We start from the raw sequence: 21,633 nt of genomic DNA, 5'->3' as shown, positions 1-21,633 counted from the left end.
GTGAACACAACCGTTCAAAATACTGGATTTCTTTACTCAGAATATCTTCTGTTACAGTTAAGTTTTGTTTGGAATAGCATTCTCGATAAGCATGATACTCGCGTTCTTGTTCAGTTGTTACTATCTCTACTTAAAAACAGTAGGAGCTAAGTGCAACGCTTCTAAAAATGGGTGTACTCAAGGTGAGTTCATTCAGTTTGCAACAGATCTGTGAAGTGAATACTGCTGACTGTCAATCAGGTGACTGACAAGGTTACCTAGGTGTTCATGCGCTGAAAGGAAATGGTTCTCATATGTTCTTTGGTAAGCAATTCGTTCAGACTTTGCTGTCTTGGACAATTCATTTACAATGTAAAATGAATGACTAGACTGTGTCATTCTCTGTTTTGAGTCATTGTCACCCTCATTCTTATGATCAACCTGGATCCCAGACTCGAAACTGTATTTGCTCAACTTATGTGAGTGTGAACGCTCAGACAAAGAAGTGCAATGTCGACAAGCCACATGTACAAGGTTAACCAGAGTCAAGACATCTACACTGGTTGAATTTGACAGATAATATTGGATTTAATGTGAGAATGAGTTCCGCCCTGTGCCATCTAACCAGGTCTGCTTCAATTAGTTCCATGAGGTTACAGCAATTAAATAGTTAAATATCTTTGGAAATAAATACACTCTTAGTTTGGTAAGCCAAAACCTAGCGTCATGGACAAATACCGGGAGAGCAAAGGTGCCGCTTAGTTTCTTAATTAAACTCCTACTGGCTTTGGAGTATACTACCATGGAGAAAGCTCAAGTTAATAAATGCACATCTCTATATCTTAAAACAGCGCGGGGCCCTAGTTTATATCCTGTTCCTCGGTCTGTGAAGAACGCAGAGAGACACCAATACTTCTTATGGATTCACCATATCTTGTAATCATGCAATAGCACTGTTTCTGTCGTGGACGCTTAATAGTTTGCGTTGTGGCATGTAGAAGAAAGTGTGAGGCTTTAATGCCGTTTGTAATTCTTTTAAAGGACACGTTGCCACAAGCTGCTTGGGAAGTCTGTCTGTCTTCCGCATGCACCAGTCTGTTGTGTTTGGACTTTTGAATCTAACACGTTGCTGGTGTTTCAGCACCCTTGTTTTTCGCTGTTTTTGAAAACGTTTCATTTCACTCAACCTCAACGATTATTGAATCAGCTGCGTCACTTCAAGCCCTAAGATGTTGCTGAAAGTGCCCATTAAGCATACAAAAAGTTGCATTTACCTTAGAGTATAAATGGCCATAACCTCAGAGTATAAATGACCATTACCTCAGAGTATAAATGATCAAAGCACGGTAAAGTGTATGTATGCCTATCAAATATTAGTGCATTCCCAAAGTTTTTTGTTTGTAGCATATAACTATTGTAAGACAGAACGGCGAAGGGAACAGAAACAAACATCGAGTGTACATGAACCCATGGGCCCCGAGGGACCAGTGAACAACGTATTTATCTAACTGAATATCTCAGTGTTAGTTCTGAGCTGTTTGAATCATGGGTATCTGATCGAACACTTCAGCCACCCTGAATCGACTGATTCGAATCTTGCTTTCTTTCCCGCAGGTATTGTCTTAGTAAAGTTGCTTTCATGAGACAGTAAGAAGAACTAAATTCCATGTTCCTAAAGTTATCTATTTATTTTCAGTCTTTCATCTATTGTATTAATCAATTCATAGGAATTTTCAAGTCAATGCATTAGTTCCGTGTGTCCTCCTTGCACATACATTTGAGTATTCTGAAAATTTCACCTTTTTACTTATGACTAAACATAGAGTAATTTGACTTTTCCAGACCATTTCTTAGAACCTCGTGTTCTTTGTTCAAATATACATTAAAACACCCATAAAAAGCACATGTGTGACTTAATATGAGATTTTAAAAGAATATTCACCGAAAATCTTCACTTTTCAAGTTTCTTGGCGACAAATAGGACTTGTCATATTTCAGTGGAGACATTACTCAGTAATGTCTGTTCCATTTCTTTTGGAGGTTTTGTGGTATTTTGATTGGACTAAAGGGAGATAACAGTGTTTGATCAAATGTCTTCGAGTGTCGAAATGAAATCTGGATCACTTTAGCCGCCACTTTGTACACGTGTGTTCCCAGTCCCTCTATCTGCATATAGCATACTTTCACTTCTTTAGTTTTCTTGAATTTGCCATGCACAAGATTAAGTGAGTTTAGTTTTACCCGCACTCAGCAGTATTCTAGCTATATGGCAGCGGCCGGGACCAGACAATCCAGTGATCGACAGCATGAACATGAACATCGATCTGTGCAATTGGGAACCGATGATATGTCAACCGAGCCTGACCACCCAATCCCGTTGGTCGCCTCTTACGACAAACTGAGTCGTCCTTTACAGCAAGCATGAGTTGCTGAAGGCCTATTCTACCCTGGACCTTCACGGGTCCCATGCACAAGAATTATTAAATGGTGTTTGTTCTTGCAACAAGCATGGACTATCGAAGACCAAGATATTCACGTGATACTATTGTGGAAGTTTTGTGAATATATCTTGCATCTACCATTATGATGCTGAGTGATGCTGAGTGAGTGAGTGAATGAGTGAGTGAGTGAGTGAGTGAGTGAGAGTGTTCTTTCACGTCACTTTTATCACAATTCCTGCAACATCACGGTGGCGGGTACCTGACTTCAAAGGAGCAAATCTAACAAGTTAGCCTTTGGTCACAGTTCGCTGTAACAGGATATATTATACGTATGCTTCAATAGGAACCATAACGGGCAGTCAACTGAAGTATTTTGTAAATGCTCGAGAATGAATTCTGTATGATAATACAGGAAAGGATGTCTAACAGGCTGTTATCGAATTATTGAGTATGTACCAATGCACCCAAAATGGCTCCGGTGGTATGGAAAGCTATCCACAGGCAAGAGTTCATCCGGCAGACCAAAGAAAGGCTACAAAGACACGCTGAAGGGTACTCTCAAGAAGAAGTGGTTTATTCTCATGACTCACATGTAGTGACATAGTGCACATACAGATAATCAACAATGTGATCAGTATTAAATAAGAAAAATGGGAAAAGGGAAATATAAGTTGTTCACTGGTCACGAAGGGAGTATGGGTTGATGTACCCTCGATGTTTATGTACCCTGAGCGCCAACAACTTATAATATATCCCTTTTCTGAAATTTTTAACAAAATGATCTTCATACAAATGACAATCAAGTTCAGATTGGGAAATATTAAACGTCGACTACTTAACACAGACATTTACATAACTTGATGAATCAACTGTTTAAAATTGTTAAATTGCTTCCCGATGAACGAAGTTAAAGGAACAGGGGAATCTAAATATACTTGTTGAATGCACGTGACTGTCACATGGAATATTTTCGGAGTTACATTCCTTGCTTTCATTCACTCTTTTGGGTGCAGGTACGTCCGCCCATGGTCCACGAGGACCTGTGAACAACCTATTTATCTCACCGAAGACCTCAATGTTAATTCTGAACTGTTTGAAGCATGGAGTGAATCAAACGAATCGAATCTTGCATCTTGCTGTTTTTCCCCCGCACGTAAATGTCTTATTACTGAAATGCCACATAATCGATAACCCTGCATCATGCGTGATTCAGTTTTATTTGAGATAAAGAAGTACCCCGAAGTATGGAATGTATTGCCATTGGAACCTGGGTACATATATGAACTGAGATCTCATGCTAAACAAACACAAATGTGAAACTGTAGTCTCACCTTTTATCCAGTGGGTTTGTTCAAAACTCCATCTCCACCAAGCAGAAAATGGGTACCCAGTGGGATAAGTCATGTAAATAAAGGAATGTGCTATTGCAGAAGCTTTTTTCACTATTTTACATCAGTATTCATTCAATGCCTAAGATATACCATATACATGAGCATAATGCTTCCGGTCATAAGTGTTACTGCAGGTGTTTCACTCCTGACAACCAGGTCATGACATAAGCTGGTAACTTTCACTCAAGGGAGCTAAACGTAAACAAAAATACATTCTGTAAAAGTGAATACAAATATCTCTAATTTTATTTCTGTATGCAGTTCAAAGAGGATTTGCTGAGAAAGGTGCATACAAGGGTTGACACTCCAATGTCAGGTATAACCAAATATCACATTACGCTTCCTAACAAACAATCTCAACTATTCATTCCACAAAGATGGAAGATAAACCAACCAGACTGACTATACAAAATTAACCAAATAATGTTGGAACAAACTGCTGAATAAACAAAGAAGCAAAAGACAAGAAAACTATATTCATGTGTTATATACTATACAGTTCCACTGATGAACCATTATTGTTGACAGCAGCATATCTGTCCCTGAGGAAAGTAAGATGAGGAGTTATGTCTGTCAGGTTATACGTGTCTTAAACAACATGCTTAGTCTTGTATGTTGCTGTATACTAAACCACTTAACCCCACATCAACACATGAAAATATATAAAAACTATACAGTCCTCTGATTAGGTCCACCCGTACATTTTAAGTGGAGCTTCTGTTTGTATTGCCACAAAGTTGCTCATTCTGGAAGCCGTATTATTTGAGCTTCTTGAGTCGACGCAGCTGTATATAGGACAGAATTAGAAAGACAAAGGCGATAGCTGCCAGTGCCACCTGGGGTACCCACAAGTCCCATGTTGTCTCGTAGGTGATACCTTGCTGACTGAGATACTCGTCCCCTGTTGTACTGTGTGAAGAGACACATCCATTGACATACATGTGATAAACATACACATTACCAGGTGAACAGGATATCCATGTTCAGCAGTTTAAAGAATTGAAAATTTCAACAATAAATTGTATATTTAGACTCATCCTATCTCATGGTATGCACTTCTATCTCCTACTTCGCTCATGTCATGGAAACCTGCTGTATGCTAGGTTGAATAAAATCTTATGCCTCTCTCTTACCCCATCTCTCCACCACTCCCATTCCAGGACATGTCAGACATCCCTGTAAAGCGTGTGAAGTGTGTCATATAATAATCTATGATGAGGGGAAAGTCAGGTGGGAATCCACTGCATGAGATAGGATAAGCATTATAAATATACAGTTTCCAAATTTTCCCCAAATTTCCAAGTTACTAAACTTCTCCCATCTCAAAGTATGCATTTCTCCCACAGTTTGACGGTGGGCTGCTGAGTACTTTGTGTCGAACGTACTACAACATCATCTGCCTGAAGAAAGCAGTACCTCCTGATATGCATACTCCAGTACATGTGATGAGTTGCTTCTCAATGATAAACCCCTTGACTTACATGGCACAAAAACTCTTGGGAGAGGGCAGTCCTGAATCAATGTTGCTTCAACTATTGTTCAAGGCAAAAGGCTGTTGTTTGGCAAGTAAGTCCTGCCACCCTGCAGTTTCTCACAGACCTTAATCTGATCAGCCCCTGCTTCAAAACCATTCTCCACACACACGATGGAATGTGGTGAAACTTGCTTAACATTCAGTACCATTGAATCACTCCGAGATGAGAAAGGGCAATGTTGGGCGTGAAAGCATGGAGTCTTGAAGATCTGAGGATGCAGCTTCCACTCTGTTGTTGATGGCTGAGCTGACTGGGACAGCGAGTCTGCAATGACATTCTGCACCCCTGGGATATGCCTGAATGCTTCTGCGGGACAAGGAAAACTGGAGAGTAAAATACAATGAGTGTTGGGAGACGGGCTGAGCAATTCCACCATAAGGTTTGAATTGTTGCTCTCAGAACGGCTGACTGGGTTACGGGATATCTTCTTTGAACCAAGTGGAGCGTCAAGGGAGGGGAACCTACTAGAAAAAAATGAAATCTTCTGAAAAGTGTCAACAGAACGAATAGGTCATCCAGAACCCTCCATTTGTATGTATAAATGTCAAGTATTTTGCTGACTGCAGAAGTTCCTAGACGTGTACATGTGTTGATGTGAGTGAGTCACTGCTTGGAAGATCCTGCCACATGTGTCTGGTTGGACCGGATAGTGCTACGGGATCAGGTAAGTGTACAGATGCTTTTGGCACCTGAGATGGCTCAGGTAGGAGGGGTGACCTCGAAAATGATGATGACGAAAGTAGGTGCGGATTGTTGAGGAAGTAGAGCACTAGGTGTTGTTGTTGCAGAGGTATTCCATCTGTAGTTGTTGGAACTTCAGAAGTTCCACTGACATCCGTAGCTGAGCATCTTGCTTGACCTTGAAGCAGTCTTCTCAGAAGGACAGATTAAGGGGTACCCAATCCCTGAATGCTCTCAGATATGAGAAAAAATGGGCCACCTGATCCCAAACCAGCTGGAATTGTTCTCGCATCATGGCCATGCCTCCCCTCCCGATGTAGGCTTGTGATGTGAAGTCGTATGAGTGACCACCATAGCAACTGCCTTTGAGGCTGTGAGGATCATGTTGAACAGAGTCAATATTTTGCAGACTTCAGAATCCAGATGGGAGAATTCCTGATCCTCCACCATGAAAAGAGTGTAGGTACGCCGTTTAGTCCCCAACAACATGATATCATCATCATTGGGATGTAATCAGCGTAGAAGGTTGAACTGGGAAGTGGCCAACCATCCCTAACTTTCTGTAAAGTGTTAAAAGCATCATCCAATGATGCAGCCAAGGTGGGAAAGTGATCGTCAAATAATCATCGGGTTGTATGTCAAAGGAGGATAGCAGTTCTACTGGTGACCTGCTCCTTGGTAGTTTCAAATTATCAGCTATCCACATAAGAAGTTGTGATGTCTCACAGCATCTACACTGCCACTTGGAGCTCAGACTGCCATTCTGGATGATTGAGAGGTTATCATGAGAGCCACTGGACATGACTGGAAAGTGAAGTATGAAGCACAACCACTCAAGTGGGAGAATCCGCAGAATCAACATCATAGATTTTCACTTGTGTCCCAAAAATCCTCCTCTGCTGAGGGTGAAGAACGCCAAGCTGATATAAATGAAACATCTAGTTCACATTGTTTCGATGATAAGGGACCCTCGGATGGTCTCTGATGATCCCTGTCTGCCACTCGCCTGCTACCAACTCTGCGATAGGTAGTAAATGCATCATCATCTAAGTTAGCACAGCATGGGTTGCTGAAGGCTTATTCTATTCAGGGGTCTCTAGGAATGGGAACGTTGGAGAGCGATTGGGTGGGTGAGTCCAGAAGATTTCATTCAAATTAGCCTACAGCAAGTTTTCATGCAATGGCTTAAGTAGGAGAGTGAAGTACATAGTGTGAGATAGGATAGGATAAAAAATCTGGTTTTGATGGTAGACTGCCTTTTTCTACTATGATATGACTGTTCCCAGGGTAGGTGTTATATCACACTGGTCACACACTAGTCAGTTGGTGGGATTTGAAATTTACATACATTGCTGGAATATCGCTATCACAAGAAATATATTTTCATTACAAATAACTTCACAAAGTGAGGTGGATGTGACAAATGCCAAGTGCTTGTGACAAATCAAGCCTCAGTTACTTACATTTTAAGCTGGGAGACAGTTTGGGTACACTTACTTGTTCTACACAATCTAATGTTTTATAGATTCATAACGTAATATACTCACCAAGTACCATTTGGCCCCATGTCACAGAAAACCTCACCAGAGAGCTCATTGATGCTGAGAGCCTGGAACAGCACACACAAAGTGATCATTGGACAAGGACTCAAGTGCACACAATGTGATCATTTAAAAAGGACTAAGGACACACAAAATTTCATCATTCAACAGGGACTCAAGTACACACAAAAAGATCATTCCACTGGACTCAAAATATGATCATTCAACAGGGACTCAAGTACACAAAATGTGACCATTTGACAGGGACTCAAGTTCATTAAAGGTGTTCTTTCGACAGGGACTCCAAATACACAAAATATGATCATTCAACAGGGACTTAAGGACTCAAAATGTGATAATCTGACAAGGACTCAAGTACACAAAATGTGATCATTCAACAGGGACTCAAGGACTCAAAATGTGACCATTTGACAGGGACTCAAGTTCATTAAAGGTGTTCTTTCGACAGGGACTCCAAATACACAAAATGTGATCATTCCACAGGACTCAAGGACTCAAAATGTGATCATCTGACAAGGACTCAAGTACACAAAATGTCATCATTCAATAGGCACTTGATCACATACAAAGTGATCATTCAACAGGACTCACGTACACAAAATGCCATCATTCGACATGGGCTCAAGTACACACAAGGTGATGATCAACTAAACATTCATCATTGTGCACTCATATGAGACAAACAACTAAACATAATTCATCATTGAAACAAGCACTCACATAAGACATTCAACTAAAGATAATTTAGCGGTGAGACAAACACTCACATTAGACAATAAATCAAACATCATTTAGCAGGGAGACAAACACTCACATCAGAATAAAAAATGAAACATCATTCATCCGGGAGAGAAGCACTCACATGATACAAGAAACTAAACACCATTCTACTGTCTCACCAAGGATGCGATGAACATCATGGTTAGGTTGAAACACACAGACAGGACTGAGTGTATGCAACAGTTTCACTTAAGGAGTGATGAACATCAATGTCAAGATGACCTGTATTCATGAGGTCCATGTATGCATTCAGATCAACACTATGGCTGGACTAGCTTGATTATGTGTGGTCCCTCTATACACGGGTATCCGCTGTGATCATGGGATCATCAGCGAGAATTGGAGGGAAACTGGCATGGACATCAAGTCATGTTCATTGTTTAAGGAAGGCCCTTAGGCAAGTGCCACACAAACACAACAACCATTGTGACAACAGTTGCCAGAGGTCTCTCGGCTCTACTGTGAAGAGTTGCCCTCTAGGTGACAAAACCTGGACAACATTAAACCTAGTGTTACTATCACTGCCTCTGAATACCACATATATTTATCATACTTACATCAAGACTGTATCTGAAGATACTGAACCACTTCAGCCACACCAACCAATCAGCAATGGAGCTCAGGTTCACCAACAGTCCACTGAACAACTGAAACATATCACAGGCAGTTTATTTTTCCAAATCCTCATTGAAAAACTGTAATGAAGAGTATCACCTTCCTGGCTTTTACTATGGATGCTCACCATCATAAATACATAGCACAGAGCGATGAGGAGGTTGGCAATGGCGAAGATGCGGACACTGGCACTGATGGCAAATGCTAATCCTGAGGCTGCCAGTGATGTTAAAAATAGGTCCAGCAAAAAGTAGAAGAAGTAGCTAGCGGCATTTCTTAGACCTGCAATGTAGAAAGCAGACTTGTCATAACATCTGACAGTGACAAAGTAGGGAGAGGACCTGTTGTAACCTCTGTATCATAGATGTTCTGACAGTGACAAAGTAGGGAGAGGGCCTGTCGTAACACCTGTATCATAGATGTTCTGACAGTGACAAAGTAGGGAGAGGGCCTGTCGTAACACCTGTGTGGTGGGTGTCTAGGTAGTGACAAGGTACGGAGACTCTTATGAGCAAGGTGTGTACAGCTATAAGTGGCATCAACTTCATCGTCATGCACTGCACATGCCCAAGCCTTTCTGCTCTCCCTTTCAGAAGTCAAATAGGTTTGCTCACTGCCACGTACCTGCATTACCTTCTTCTTGAAAACTTGTTCTTTGTGGCACTCCAACTTATCCTTGTTTGCCAGTAAGTAATATCACAGACCCAATGCAGCTCATTGTCAATAAGGGTTATTTCAAACATTAGAATGAACACAGCACAAACACACCAAGGATCTGGTTGAGATGCACCCACCTATCATCCAGTAGACAATGGCGGTGAAAAAAGTTACTGGAACCAGCCTCATGGGAATGACATCACAGAAGACTTTAGCCAGGAAGTAGGCCGACACACGATAGAAGCCACTCACGTTCTCGTGCCTGTAATGGCAGAGTCATACTGTCAAACTTTGGGTCACTCGTTGAAAGGGAATTTAACTGTAATTGGGGTTCTATTCTTTGTGTTTGAAACCAAAATAAATATGAAAATATATACAGAACAGTCATCAGAACTATACTCCACAAATGACTTCACAGCCAGTAGAATTATAATGACTTTAAGCATCAAGGAAGCAAAATATCTTTTAAGCTTACATGAAAATAGCTCTCTCTTTGATGAAGAGCTCTACTGCGGACAAGTTGCCAAACACCTGGTTCATGATGATGAAGAAAAACGCCCCCACTCTGGAAGCAAACCAAACTCAACCGGTACAGACTAGCTTATTATTTACAAATGGAATAAGTATCCAAGACTGAAATGGATATTTACACATTCTGACATCTTTTTAGCAAAGTTGTAAATAAAATGACAGTTCTTACTCCGTGTACTTTGATAAATGTGAACAATAATTACACAATAATGAAACAGTCAACATATCTATATGGCAGGTCCAGTGTGAACACGATGAAGGATACTTTAATTAATGAAGTACAAAGTCATAATCATGTGGGTATAACACTTCACAGAGAATGTTAATGGAAAATACAAATCAATAAACAAATTCTCTAGAAAGTAAGTCCAAGAATATACTGCTTACGGAGAGCTACAAGTACAGACTGACCAGAAATGTTCCATTTTTGACTACAACTGTTATTACTCCAGAATTTGCATTTGGATGCCCCTGTATTCCATTACTCTAGAATTTGCATTTGGATGCCCTGAAAACTATTTGTGGGCAATTCGACAGCATATATGCCTTTATCTTACTGACACATAAATGCCACTGTCTGATTGGCTGAACACTCATCTATTACTTTCAAAGCATCCCGTGTACAAGCGAGGTGTATTGCAATATACCCTGCTGCCAATTGCAACTCATTCAGTACTTCATGTTTTTTTTTACCTCGAGTAACATCAAATGATGCATGATGCATGATGCACGATGCACGATGCACAGAAATTATATATGTTTTGCGAATGGAAATTGATGGAAGGGAGATAACTCTAAATCTGTTTTCCTTGTGTCGTCTGCAAAATCAAGCAATGACTCTTTCCAATAAGTAAGTATTGAAAAAAAATAAAATGTTCAAATGTAGTTTAAGTGAATAATAAGAAGGGGAATTACATTGCGGCAACTTTACTAAGACAATACCTATGGGAAATAACAGCAAGATGCAAGATTTGAATGGTTTGATTCACACAGGTTGGCTGAAGTATACGATCCGATAGCCATGCTTCAAACAGTTCAAAATTAACAATAAGGTGTCCAGTAAGATAAATACATTGTTCACTGGTCCCTCGGAGACCATGGGTTGAGATATCCTCAATGTTTGAGGGTGCATCAACCCATGCCCCCCGAGAGACCAGTCAACAATTCATAACACCATCTCTCAGTCCATACAGAGAGACAATACACACAAAGGAGGAATCTAATGGCATATGAAACGACATAGGCAAGTCTCCTGACTCACCATCTCTCAGTCCATACAGAGAGACAGTACACACAAAGGAGGGATCTAATGGCAGATGAAGCGACATAGGCTAGTCTCCTGACTCACCATCTCTCAGTCCATACAGAGAGACAATACACACAAAGGCGGGATCTAATGGCAGATGAAACAACATAGGCAAGTCTCCTGACTCACCATCTGTCAGTCCATACAGAGAGACAGTACATACAAAGGAGGGATCTGATGGCAGATGAAACGACATAGGCAAGTCTCCTGACTCACCATCTCTCAGTCCATACAGAGAGACAATACACACAAAGGAGGGATCTAATGGCAGATGAAACGACATAGGCAACTCTCCTGACTCACCATCTCTCAGTCCATACAGAGAGACAGTACATACAAAGGAGGGATCTAATGGCAGATGAAACGACATAGGCAAGTCTCCTGACTCACCATCTCTCAGTCCATACAGAGAGACAATACACACAAAGGAGGGATCTAACAGCAGATGAAACAACATTGGCAAGTCTCCTGACTCACCATCTCTCAGTCCATACAGAGAGACAATACATACAAAGGAGGGATCTAATGGCAGATGAAACGACATAGGCAAGTCTCCTGACTCACCATCTCTCAGTCCATACAGAGAGACAGTACATACAAAGGAGGGATCTAATGGTAGATGAAACGACATAGGCAAGTCTCCTGACTCACCATCTCTCAGTCCATACAGAGAGACAATACACACAAAGGAGGGATCTAATGGCAGATGAAACGACATAGGCAAGTCTCCTGACTCACCATCTCTCAGTCCATACAGAGAGACAATACACACAAAGGAGGGATCTAATGGCAGATGAAACGACATAGGCAAGTCTCCTGACTCACCACCTCTCAGTCCATACAGAGAGACAGTACATACAAAGGAGGGATCTAATGGCAGATGAAACGACATAGGCAAGTCTCCTAACTCACCATCTCTCAGTCCATACAGAGAGACAATACACACAAAGGAGGGATCTAATGGCAGATGAAACGACATAGGCAAGTCTCCTGACTCACCATCTCTCAGTCCATACAGAGAGACAGTACATACAAAGGAGGGATCTAATGGCAGATGAAACGACATAGCCAAGTCTCCTAACTCACCATCTCTCAGTCCATACAAAGAGACAATACACACAAAGGAGGGATCTAATGGCAGATGAAACGACATAGGCAAGTCTCCTGACTCACCATCTCTCAGTCCATACAGAGAGACAGTACATACAAAGGAGGGATCTAATGGCAGATGAAACGACATAGGCAACTCTCCTGACTCACCATCTCTCAGTCCATACAGAGAGACAATACAGACAAAGGAGGGATCTAACGGCAGATAAAACAACATTGGCAAGTCTCCTGACTCACCATCTCTCAGTCCATGCAGAGAGACAATACACACAAAGGAGGGATCTAATGGTAGATGAAACGACATTTGCAAGTCTCCTGACTCACCATCTCTCAGTCCATACAGAGAGACAGTACATACAAAGGAGGGATCTAATGGTAGATGAAACGACATAGGCAAGTCTCCTGACTCACCATCTCTCAGTCCATACAGAGAGACAATACACACAAAGGAGGGATCTAATGGCAGATGAAACGACATAGGCAAGTCTCCTGACTCACCATCTCTCAGTCCATACAGAGAGACAGTACATACAAAGGAGGGATCTAATGGCAGATGAAACGACATAGGCAAGTCTCCTGACTCACCATCTCTCAGTCCATACAGAGAGACAGTACACACAAAGTAGGGATCTAACAGCAGATGAAACAACATTGGCAAGTCTCCTGACTCACCATCTCTCAGTCCATACAGAGAGACAATACACACAAAGGAGGAATCTAATGGCAGATGAAACGACATAGGCAAGTCTCCTGACTCACCATCTCTCAGTCCATACAGAGAGACAGTACATACAAAGGAGGGATCAAATGGCAGATGAAACAACATAGGCAAGTCTCCTGACTCACCATCTCTCAGTCCATACAGAGAGACAGTACATACAAAGGAGGGATCTAATGGCAGATGAAACGACATAGGCAAGTCTCCTGACTCACCATCTCTCAGTCAATACAGAGAGACAATACACACAAAGGAGGGATCTAACGGCAGATGAAACAACATTGGCAAGTCTCCTGACTCACCATCTCTCAGTCCATACAGAGAGACAGTACATACAAAGGAGGGATCTAATGGTAGATGAAACGACATAGGCAAGTCTCCTAACTCACCATCTCTCAGTCCATACAGAGAGACAATACACACAAAGGAGGGATCTAATGGCAGATGAAACAACATAGGCAAGTCTCCTGACTCACCATCTCTCAGTCCATACAGAGAGACAATACACATAAGGGAGGGATCTAATGGCAGATGAAACAACATAGGCAAGTCTCCTGACTCACCATCTCTCAGTCCATACAGAGAGACAGTACATACAAAGGAGGGATCTAATGGCAGATGAAACGACATAGGCAAGTCTCCTGACTCACCATCTCTCAGTCCATACAGAGAGACAATACACATAAGGGAGGGATCTAATGGCAGATGAAACAACATAGGCAAGTCTCCTGACTCACCATCTCTCAGTCCATACAGAGAGACAATACACACAAAGGAGGGATCCAATGGCAGATGAAACGACATAGGCAAGTCTCCTGACTCACCATCTCTCAGTCAATACAGAGAGACAATACACAGAAAGGAGTGATCTAACGGCAGATGAAACAACATTGGCAAGTCTCCTGACTCACCACCTCTCAGTCCATACAGAGAGACAATACACACAAAGGAGGGATCTAATGGTAGATGAAACGACATAGGCAAGTCTCCTAACTCACCATCTCTCAGTCCATACAGAGAGACAGTACATACAAAGGAGGGATCTAATGGCAGATGAAACGACATAGGCAAGTCTCCTGACTCACCATCTCTCAGTCCATACAGAGAGACAATACACACAAAGGAGGGATCTAATGGCAGATGAAACGACATAGGCAAGTCTCCTGACTCACCATCTCTCAGTCCATACAGAGAGACAATACAGACAAAGGAGGGATCTAATGGCAGATGAAACGACATAGGCAAGTCTCCTGTCTCACCATCTCTCAGTCCATACAGAGAGACAGTACATACAAAGGAGGGATCTAATGGCAGATGAAACGACATAGGCAAGTCTCCTGACTCACCATCTCTCAGTCCATACAGAGAGACAGTACATACAAAGGAGGGATCTAATGGCAGATGAAACGACATAGGCAAGTCTCCTAACTCACCATCTCTCAGTCCATACAGAGAGACAATACACACAAAGGAGGGATCTAATGGCAGATGAAACGACATAGGCAAGTCTCCTGACTCACCACCTCTCAGTCCATACAGAGAGACAGTACATACAAAGGAGGGATCTAATGGCAGATGAAACGACATAGGCAAGTCTCCTAACTCACCATCTCTCAGTCCATACAGAGAGACAATACACACAAAGGAGGGATCTAATGGCAGATGAAACGACATAGGCAAGTCTCGTGACTCACCATCTCTCAGTCCATACAGAGAGACAGTACATACAAAGGAGGGATCTAATGGCAGATGAAACGACATAGGCAACTCTCCTGACTCACCATCTCTCAGTCCATACAGAGAGACAATACAGACAAAGAAGGGATCTAACGGCAGATAAAACAACATTGGCAAGTCTCCTGACTCACCATCTCTCAGTCCATACAGAGAGACAATACACACAAAGGAGGGATCTAATGGCAGATGAAACGACATAGGCAAGTCTCCTGACTCACCATCTCTCAGTCCATACAGAGAGACAGTACATACAAAGGAGGGATCTAATGGCAGATGAAACGACATAGGCAAGTCTCCTGACTCACCATCTCTCAGTCCATACAGAGAGACAATACACACAAAGGAGGGATCTAATGGCAGATGAAACGACATAGGCAAGTCTCCTGACTCACCATCTCTCAGTCCATACAGAGAGACAGTACATACAAAGGAGGGATCTAATGGCAGATGAAATGACATAGGCAAGTCTCCTCACTCACCATCTCTCAGTCAATGCAGAGAGACAATACACACAAACGAGGGATCTAACGGCAGACGAAACAACATTGGCAAGTCTCCTGACTCACCATCTCTCAGTCCATACAGAGAGACAATACATACAAAGGAGGGATGTAGTGGTAGATGAAACGACATAGGCAAGTCTCCTGACTCACCATCTCTCAGTCCATACAGAGAGACAGTACATATAAAGGAGGGATCTAATGGCAGATGAAACGACATAGGCAAGTCTCCTGACTAACCATCTCTCAGTCCATACAAAGAGACAATACACACAAAGGCGGGATCTAATGGCAGATGAAACAACATAGGCAAGTCTCCTGACTCACCATCTCTCAGTCCATACAGAGAGACAAAACACATAAGGGAGGGATCTAATGGCAGATGAAACAACATAGGCAAGTCTCCTGACTCACCATCTCTCAGTCCATACAGAGACACAATACATACAAAGGAAGGATCTAATGGCAGATGAAACAACAGAGGCAACTCTCCTGACTCACCATCTCTCAGTCCATACAGAGAGACAATACACATAAGGGAGGGATCTAATGGCAGATGAAACAACATAGGCAACTCTCCTGACTCACCATCTCTCAGTCCATACAGAGAGACAATACACATAAGGGACGGATCTAATGGCAGATGAAACAACATAGGCAAGTCTCCTGACTCACCATCTCTCAGTCCATACAGAGAGACAATACACACAAAGGAGGGATCTAATGGCAGATGAAACGACATAGGCAAGTCTCCTGACTCACCATCTCTCAGTCCATACAGAGAGACAGTACATACAAAGGAGGGATCTAATGGCAGATGAAACAACATAGGCAAGTCTCGTGACTCACCATCTCTCAGTCAATACAGAGAAACAGTACATACAAAGGAGGGATCTAATGGCAGATGAAACGACATAGGCAAGTCTCCTGATTCACCATCTCTCAGTCCATACAGAGAGACAATACACATAAGGGAGGGATCTAATGGCAGATGAAACAACATAGGCAAGTCTCCTGACTCACCATCTCTCAGTCCATACAGAGAGACAATACATACAAAGGAAGGATGTATTGGCAGATGAAACAACAGAGGCAACTCTCCTGACTCACCATCTCTCAGTCCATACAGAGAGACAATACACATAAGGGAGGGATCTAATGGCAGATGAAACAACATAGGCAACTCTCCTGACTCACCATCTCTCAGTCCATACAGAGAGACAATACACATAAGGGAGGGATCTAATGGCAGATGAAACAACAGAGGCAAGTCTCCTGATTCACCATCTCTCAGTCCATACAGAGAGACAATACACACAAGGGAGGGATCTAATGGCAGATGAAACAACATAGGCAAGTCTCCTGACTCACCATCTCTCAGTCCATTCAGAGGGACAATACATACAAAGGAGGGATCTAACGGCAGATGAATCAACATTGGCAAGTCTCCTGACTCACCATCTCTCAGTCCATACAGAGAGAATACATACAAAGGAGGGATCTAATGGCAGATGAAACAACGGAGGCAAGTCTCCTGACTCACCATCTCTCAGTCCATACAGAGAGACAATACACACAAGGGAGGGATCTAATGGCAGATGAAACAACATTGGCAAGTCTCCTGACTAACCATCTCTCAGTCCATGCAGAGAGACAATACATACAAAGGAGGGATCTAATGGCAGATGAAACAACAGAGGCAAGTCTCCTGACTCACCTGTTCTGAATCCCTGCTGATGCAGTGTTATCCACATCAAAGTAAATAGCACCAACAATTACTCCAAAGATTATCATTACGAACACCTGAAAACACAACAAAAATCATCTTGGGATGACAAAGAAACTGAACATATGTCAGGTTTTGGATTACATTTCCTTAGGTCAGTACACATTCTAGTTATTTTATTGCACTGTGTCCCAGCCCTGATTTTTTTAAAGCCACTCCACACCTAATTGCACCAAATAAAGCCAGCCACCTAACCCACACAGCCAACATAACAAGCAGGGAAGTAGGACAACTGGTAGTCTAGACTGCGAACTTTGTGTACCCCTCTGATAAGTTGCCACAGCTCCCACAGCTGAAAGCAATGTTTATACAATGCCACTTAGAAAGTGGTCAAATGTAACATAGGTTATATATCAGCACACAAAGTCATGGTGGCTAAGTGGCTAAGCAGCTGACTTTGTGTGCTGGCAACTAGGTTGCAGACTCTGAGGGTGTGGGTTCAAATCCCGGATGGGACTTACCCAACTAAAGTACTAGAATCTGTATATGTTACATCTGACCATTTTCTAAATAGCACTGTAAAATCAAAACTTATAACACTTATAAAACTGACATGTATGGAAGTTCATAACTGTTCCCCTATTCGAACATTCCGACAGGCACACTTTATCACATTACTGACTTAAGAGTTACATAAACGAGTAACATAGTAAATGTTCTGCCCCTGTATTGCATGTTTAGATGATTGCAACTCTCTTACATATTAACATGGTCTCATAGAGGTCTCACATTGCTTGGTGGAATTGGCACGGATCATAGAGATGAGCCCCTCAGGAGAAACCCGAGAACAGATTAAGGGGGACTTTGGACTTGAAGCCAAGATCACAAAATCATTCTTTTTGTGCTTTACCTTCCAATAGAGCTGCCAGGTGACATTATCTTATTTACAGTATGGTTCAAAATTATTGAGAATAGCTAAAGCATTTCATATTATTAAACGAGAACAAATCAGATAAAATTGAATGTATTGTGAAAGTGAACTGACCTTTTCATGTTGTGTAGGTAACGATTTAATATTTTATCAAGTCTCCTTGAGCTTCACGGCACAGTCTAAGACGGGTAGGCATACTTCCTATCAGAGAGGTTAGTGTCTCGTGAGTTATGCTGTCCCAGTATCGGACCACTTCTCTCTTCATGTCTTCAATTTTTGTCAACCCCTTTTGATTCACACATTCCTTCATCATCCCCCAAATGTTCTCAATGGGATTTAAGTCAGGACTATATGCAGGAAACGGTAATGCAGTCACATTTTTCTCCTGAAACCACTGCTTGGCATGTTTTGTGGTGTGTTTAGGATCATTATCTTGCTGCAAAATCCAGTCATTTCCATAAAACACATGTGCACTTGGAAGGAGAAAATTATCTAATATGTTAGTGTAGCGTTGACTTGTCAGATTTCCCTCAAACACACACAGCGGGGTCGTTCCTAATAAGGATATCCCTCCCCATACATGAAACTTTGGGCTGTATTTAGGTCGTCGATACAACGGTGCTGACGCAGACTTTGTCCATATTTTCACATTATTGGGATATACCCATATTGAGCTTTCATCAGTAAAAATCACATTTTCCCAGTCAAAGTTTTCATGTGCCAAACACCACTCAACACGCCTGTCTTTATGTTCTTGTTTCATGAGAGGAGAAGGAATTCCAGTCTTTTTCTCCCATCCAAGATCAATCAAATTTCTTCTAACTGTAGATTTTGATACAACTGTTGATCCCCTTTCTATCATTTCATACCTGATGTTGGAGATGCTTGCCCTTTGCTTTTTAGACGCTAAAATTCCCAGCCGGACGCGATCTGAGAAGTCCAATTTTCTGGGTCCCCCTGCTCCTTTCTGGTGCCCAAAATTCTTTCCCTCTTTAAAATTCTTCCTAATCCTATACACAGTAGAAAGAGGAGTTCCTGTTCTCTCTGCTAATGTATTTACATCATCAATTCCTTGATTACACAACTCAAAAATCAACCTTCTTTTATCTTCAGCAGACATTGTTGACAGTGCTGAGGAAAATGACGTCTGCTACAAATTCAGGGGAGGTAACTCTAATTGTACTATACTCAGTAGGAGTAGATGAGTTACCTCCCTTATACCATTACTTAGTTTTAAGTATCAGTGAATCAGTTGAGGTATTAGGATAGCTCAAAGTAAGAAGAAAAATTCTCAATAATTATGAACCAGACTATATAACCCTTCTTGATGCCTTGAAAATATACCAAAATATATAATAAGGCTTTCACCTGCAATATGGATGTCTGGGGATTTCGGATGATATTTCTTATTGTTCTTCCCGAGACAACCATCAGCTGAAACATTAAGATCATTTAATAATTCTGTTTCTCATTTCAATCAATCATTTGTCATCAGAATATAAAAACACCAAGAAAAAAGTGTAAAATATACTCATTTATACAAAGCAAAATAAGGTTTGTAATCTGTACCTGATTGAAGAAAGACGTTGCATATGGCACTCGTGGCATCCGAACAATTGTGCCGTTCTCATCATCCTTCACATACTTGTCATAGATCTCCGTGACCTCATTCATCAGTCTGGAATAATGATGCATTAGTTAGGCCTGGTGAAAGTTATTTGCACCTAGAAGCTGGATTGTTGAACATGATTCTTTGTTCAGTGAGCGAGATAATGGGACAGGGTGACAGAACTATCTGCCTTGAAACTTGAAATTCAGCTACCATTGTCATTTATGTTGCCAACATTTCATTGCCATTACGACATAAAGCCAACCTAAGTTATAATTCCACTATCTACTTGTACAGCCTATTACAGCAAGTATTCAAGTGGGCCCCAGCTCCATTTCTGAATCTCCATTCTCACCATATGACACACAACAATCATATTGCAGACCCTGACTGGCATTATTGTGGACAAAGATGTCTTGTAACAAATGTTATGTTGGGGATAGTATTAGTGTGCTGGTGATCAGATGCTTGACCCTGAGGGTTAGGGTTCAAATCCCAGACGGGTCTCAACCCAACAAAAGTAGTAGAATTTGTTCTCCACTGAGAGAGTGTCCCAAATATAACGTTACATCCTCCGAACACATGGACGATAATGTTAGGTCACATTGTGTGGATGCCATCAGTGATTTCTTACTCCAAGTTGCTAGCGGCTCTACACTTTCCTTTCCTTTAGTGCAGATCTCAATCCCATAAAGGATGTTTGGTACATTATGTGTTGCACAATATGCCACAGAAATCCTGACCCAATACATTGGAACAAGCCCTACATGAAAAAGGGAATGGAATACCTAAACACCTCATAGATGTGAGAGGGGAGGAGGGTGAGGGAGGTTATTGTAGTTGGCAGAGGTTACACCAGATATTGAAATTGTACTTGGTTGTTAATACTTATGTGGTTTCCTATGAGGCTTTAATGAAAGAATCTTGAGAAAGACTGCCTGTGCTAAAGTCATGCGACCACAGTTATCAGCACTATAAAATCAGTGGTTTGTCATGTTTGTTTCTAGGAATACACTTTCCTTAGTCATTATTTCAGCATTTAGATTTACCATCCAATTATTCCTCACTATCTAAACATTCCCTGAGGCCACATTTATAGAAAAATTTATTAAACCGAGATTTGGATAAGTTCCTGAGCCATGTTCTATGGTAACAAACTGATAGTATAAAATGATGTGCGTTTTGCGATACTTTTCCAGGTGTGTATTTCACACATTGGATAATGCATAAGATAACAGACTAAACCTTGGAATAAAACCTCTGTCATAAACAAATAAATCTTCATTACTGTTTGTATCAGTATGTATTGTAACATTGTTCAGATGTTATTCAATAGTACTGCAATATGCTTACTTGTCATGCCACTGTGACTGTCTAAAATTCTCTACAAGAGTTTCCTGAAGATTCTTGCTTTCTGAAAAAAAGTAAGTTTACATTGAATATGAGAATACTAAGAGTTCTTGCCGCATGAAGGAGTTAAACCATGCATCATTTGCTATAGTCAGCACTGAATGGTGCAACAAGTGAAAATAACTTGACTACAGGTCAAATAGAGAACTAAACAAGTGACACAGAAAAGGGCAGACAACGCTGTTGTGACAGCTTTGAAAAAACGGTGCATGTGTGGAGATGTGGGTGCATGTGTGGGTGCATATACATAATTGTGCAATGGTCGACACTTAGGTTTGTTGGACTGACTGACAACTAATATCAGTTACAATACATTTTAAGGTTAAATGTTTAATTTACCACAGTCACATTTATCCGCAATACAATAATAATAACAACAAAATTTCAGCAAACATTAATAAAAGTTCTGAATGA

The 21,633-nt window shown here is 41.4% G+C and overlaps 1 protein-coding gene across 1 annotated transcript in view; it reads right to left on the bottom strand.

Annotated features, from left to right (window-relative positions):
- Positions 1 to 4,359: 4,359 nt before the first annotated feature.
- The window catches only part of LOC137283843 (broad substrate specificity ATP-binding cassette transporter ABCG2-like), a 37,615-nt gene continuing 20,341 nt past the window's right edge, over positions 4,360 to 21,633 (bottom strand). Inside the window, exons 8-17 of the mRNA XM_067815524.1 lie at positions 21,163 to 21,223; positions 19,770 to 19,878; positions 19,569 to 19,634; positions 17,261 to 17,346; positions 10,117 to 10,206; positions 9,779 to 9,903; positions 9,112 to 9,266; positions 8,927 to 9,016; positions 7,575 to 7,636; positions 4,360 to 4,720 (exon numbers count right to left, since the gene is read on the bottom strand). Of these exons, the coding sequence (XP_067671625.1) occupies positions 4,570 to 4,720; positions 7,575 to 7,636; positions 8,927 to 9,016; positions 9,112 to 9,266; positions 9,779 to 9,903; positions 10,117 to 10,206; positions 17,261 to 17,346; positions 19,569 to 19,634; positions 19,770 to 19,878; positions 21,163 to 21,223 (995 nt within the window). The 3' untranslated portion in view covers positions 4,360 to 4,569. The remainder of the gene's footprint in view (positions 4,721 to 7,574; positions 7,637 to 8,926; positions 9,017 to 9,111; positions 9,267 to 9,778; positions 9,904 to 10,116; positions 10,207 to 17,260; positions 17,347 to 19,568; positions 19,635 to 19,769; positions 19,879 to 21,162; positions 21,224 to 21,633) is intronic.

Source organism: Haliotis asinina, chromosome 5, assembly GCF_037392515.1.
Source record: "Haliotis asinina isolate JCU_RB_2024 chromosome 5, JCU_Hal_asi_v2, whole genome shotgun sequence".
NCBI classification, from domain to species: Eukaryota; Metazoa; Mollusca; class Gastropoda; order Lepetellida; family Haliotidae; genus Haliotis; species Haliotis asinina.
The sequence above is the reverse complement of the archived record's forward strand: the minus strand, read 5'-3'. Positions and strand labels throughout refer to the sequence as shown.